This window comes from Theropithecus gelada, chromosome 12 (genome assembly GCF_003255815.1).
Source record: "Theropithecus gelada isolate Dixy chromosome 12, Tgel_1.0, whole genome shotgun sequence".
Lineage (NCBI taxonomy): Eukaryota > Metazoa > Chordata > Mammalia > Primates > Cercopithecidae > Theropithecus > Theropithecus gelada.
The window spans coordinates 73,812,103-73,815,511 of record NC_037680.1 but is presented as its reverse complement, the minus strand read 5'-3'; the positions used below and the strand labels follow the sequence as shown (position 1 = coordinate 73,815,511).

The window sequence follows — 3,409 nt, the reverse complement described above, 5'->3', positions numbered from 1 at the left end:
ATGGAAAAATTTTGCCAAAACCCTGTTCAAAGGGAAAACATATGGCTCATTGAAAGATGAGGCACTAAATGGAAATGAGATAAATAATGGAAAATTGTAAATAATTAATGCCTTGGCGTGTGTGTGTACTCTGATAAAGACAAAACTTTCTTTTGTCACTTAGTTAACTGGTTTCATGAAGTGAAACAAGTTTAGGACTGAGGGGAAATAGTCTTTTTTTTTATTCTCCAATTTAAAACTTTCAATTAAAAAGTAAACTTTAATGTTGAAAATGCTAACTTGGGGAGGGCAGAAATATCACACACAAGGCTGTCACTTCACACTTGGAGGGTTGCACAGCAGCCGGGCAGAGGCGCTCCTCACTTCCCAGACGGTGGGCAGCTGGGCAGAGGAAATAGTTTTATGAGCAATCAATCTAGGTGTTTCCTGGAGGTCGAGTTTTCAAATCCCACAGATGATCACTGTTTACTCCCTGCTTGGTGTTTCCTTGTGTCATTTTGTGAACAGTAGCTCTGATTATGTCCAAATCTCTGTTGGCTATTTAGTGATGCCCTTTCTCTTCAGGATTTGAGATAGTGTCCTCAGTTAGCGTGTGCCGCCCCCCCCCCCGCCCCCCACATATATATATATTTTGAGACAAGTTCTCACTCTGTTGCTCAGGCTGGAGTGCAGTGGCATGATCTCGGCTCACTGCAGCCTCAACCTCCTGGGCTCGGTCGGCTGATTCTCCCACCTCAGCCTCCTGAGTAGGTGGGACTTAACAGGCACATACCACCATGCCCAGGTAATTTTTGTGTTTTTTTAGAGATGGGGTTTTGCCATGTTGGCCAGGCTGGTCTCTATCTCCTGCGCTCAAGTGATCCACCTACCTCAGCTACCTAAAGTGCTGGGATTGCAGGCGTGAGCCACTGCGCCCGGCCAGATAGCAAAATATTTGAACTCTTGTGGATGTGGACAGAATGCATACAGAACATTCCTGGTATGATTCTGTCCTACGCGGCTGTTCTGTGGGGCAGCGTTGGTTTATCTCCGTCCGCCTTCTCTCCCACCGAAGTGCCTGCCGCCACCTGATAGAAGATGCGATGGATGTAGACATGAGCCCCCCGAGGCCCCAAAACAGTCTTTTCGGTTGTGAACTAAAGGCCGACAAAGATGATCACTTTAAGGTGGATAATGATGAAAACGAGCACCAGTTGTGTTTAAGAACGGTCAGTTTAGGAGCTGGTGCAAAGGATGAATTGTACGTTGTTGAAGCAGAGGCAATGAATTACGAAGGTAGTCCAATTCAAGTAACACTGGCAACTTTGAAAATGTCTGCGGTGGCTCACACCTGTAAATCCCAGCACTTTGGGAGGCCAAGGCGGGCGGATCACGAGGTCAGGAGATCGAGACCATCCTGGCTAACATGGTGAAACCCCATCTCTACTAGAAATACAAAAAAAAATTAGCCAGGCGTGGTGGCGGGCGCCTGCAGTCCCAGCTACTCGGGAGGCTGAGGCAGGAGAATGGCGTGAACCCGGGAGGCGGAGCGTGCAGTGAGCCGAGACTGCACCACTACACTCCAGCCTGGGTAACAGAGCAAGACCCTGTCTCAAAAAAAACAAACGAAAACAAAAACAAAAACGAAAAAAGAAAATATCTGTACAGCCAACGGTTTCCCTTGGGGGCTTTGAAATCACACCACCAGTGGTCTTAAGGTTGAAATGTGGTTCAGGTCCAGTGCATATTAGTGGACAGCACTTAGTAGCTGTGGAGGAAGATGCAGAGTCAGAAGATGAAGAGGAGGAGGATGTGAAACTCTTAAGTATATCAGGAAAGCGGTCTGCCCCTGGAAGTGGTAGCAAGGTTCCACAGAAAAAAATAAAACTTGCTGCTGCTGAAGATGATGATGAAGATAATGATGATGAAGAAGATGATGATTTTGATGATGAGGAAGCTGAAGAAAAAGCACCAGTGAAAAAATCTATTTGAGATACTCGAGCCAAAAATGCACAGAAGTCAAAACAGAATGGAAAAGACTCAAAACCATCATCAACACCAAGATCAAAAGGACAAGAATCCTTCAAAAAACAGGAAAAAATTCCTAAAACACCAAAAAGACCTAGTTCTGTAGAAGACATTAAAGCAAAAATGCAAGCAAGTATAGAAAAAGGTGGCTTTCTTCGCAGAGTGGAAGCCAAGTTCATCAATTATGTGAAGAATTGCTTCCGTACGACTGAGAAGGAGGCTATTCAAGATCTCTGGCAGTGGAGGAAGTCTCTTTAAGAAAATAGTTTAAACAATTTGTTAAAAATTTTCCGTCTTATTTCATTTCTGTAATAGTTGATATCTGGCTGTCGTTTTTATAATGCAGAGTGAGAACTTTCCCTACCATGTTTGATAAGTGTTGTCCAGGTTCCATTGTCAAGAATGTGTTGTCCAAAATGCCTGTTTAGTTTTTAAAGATGGAGCTCCACCCTTTGCTTGGTTTTAAGTATGTATGGAATGTTATGATAGGACATAGTAGTAGCAGTGGTCAGACATGGAAATGGTGGGGAGACAAAAATATACATGTGAAATAAAACTCAGTATTTTAATAAAGTAAAAAAAAAAAAAAAGGATGCATGCAGGACACAAGGCAACTGCCAGCACTTTAGTGTGCCTTGGATCCCCCTCTAGGGTCCCTTTTCCTTGCCTTTGTCTTGGCCTCTGACCTGGCCATATACACTGAGGCAATGGGAGATGAAGTGGCCCGGGGACCACCAGTTGCCAGGCAGCGGAGTAGCAGCTGGGGTGTTCAGAGTAGGACCACCGCATAATTCAGTCCCCTCTTGCTATTGCCAGAACTTGCCACCCTCTTCCAGGGGCCTCTGCCTTGGCACATGCAGTTGCCACTATCCAGAAAAGCCCTTTGCTTCCCCTTCAGCTAGGTGGTCTCCACTAGTTCTTTGATAATGGACTCCTTCGACTTCATTAGGACATCCCTGGTGAAGGTGCTGCATTGTGTGCTTCCCCAGCACCTGGGGCGCACACACTTCTCCCTCGCTCTACGACGTGGAAGTCGTCTGTTCACTCGTCTTCCCCGATGGTCTGTGAACAGCGTGATGACGTGGGATGGACACACAACTCACCCTCACACCCCCAGCACCCGTCTGCCGCTCCCTGTACATGTGCAGATGGACTCGGTGAATGACAGCCGCCGCCTGAATTATTTCAGACAGGTGATTACTGCTGGGAGTTATGCAAGAACGTCTAAGCAGCCAAGAAAATAGGCATATTTTTAAGCAAATAATTCTTTGGTCTTCATTCACAAGGTGGGAGAGTATTCTATTTCATCACCTGATAAGAGTGTAAAACTGCTGTTCTGTGAAAACCTTTGTTCAAAATATTCTATTTCCTGTAACATTCTTAGCTTCGGACAGGGGGCAGC

General features: G+C 45.5%; 1 protein-coding gene across 1 annotated transcript; it reads left to right on the top strand.

The window, feature by feature from the left end:
* The first annotated feature begins 959 nt into the window (after positions 1 to 959).
* LOC112635862 (nucleophosmin-like) lies at positions 960 to 2,313 on the top strand. Its single transcript, XM_025403958.1, has 3 exons — positions 960 to 1,319; positions 1,633 to 1,958; positions 2,046 to 2,313. The coding sequence occupies exons 1-3, from the start codon at positions 960 to 962 to the stop codon at positions 2,263 to 2,265; spliced, it is 906 nt and encodes a 301-aa protein (XP_025259743.1). The 3' UTR covers positions 2,266 to 2,313.
* The last annotated feature ends 1,096 nt before the right edge of the window (positions 2,314 to 3,409 follow it).

Coding starts and splice junctions, on each gene's coding strand:
- LOC112635862 (XM_025403958.1), top strand. CDS start 960: ATGCATACAGAACATTCCTGGTATGATTCTGTCCTACGCGGCTGTTCT. Junction 1,320..1,632: donor CAACTTTGAAAATGTCTGCG/GTGGCTCACACC, acceptor AAACGAAAAAAG/AAAATATCTGTACAGCCAAC. Junction 1,959..2,045: donor GAAGAAAAAGCACCAGTGAA/AAAATCTATTTG, acceptor AACACCAAGATC/AAAAGGACAAGAATCCTTCA.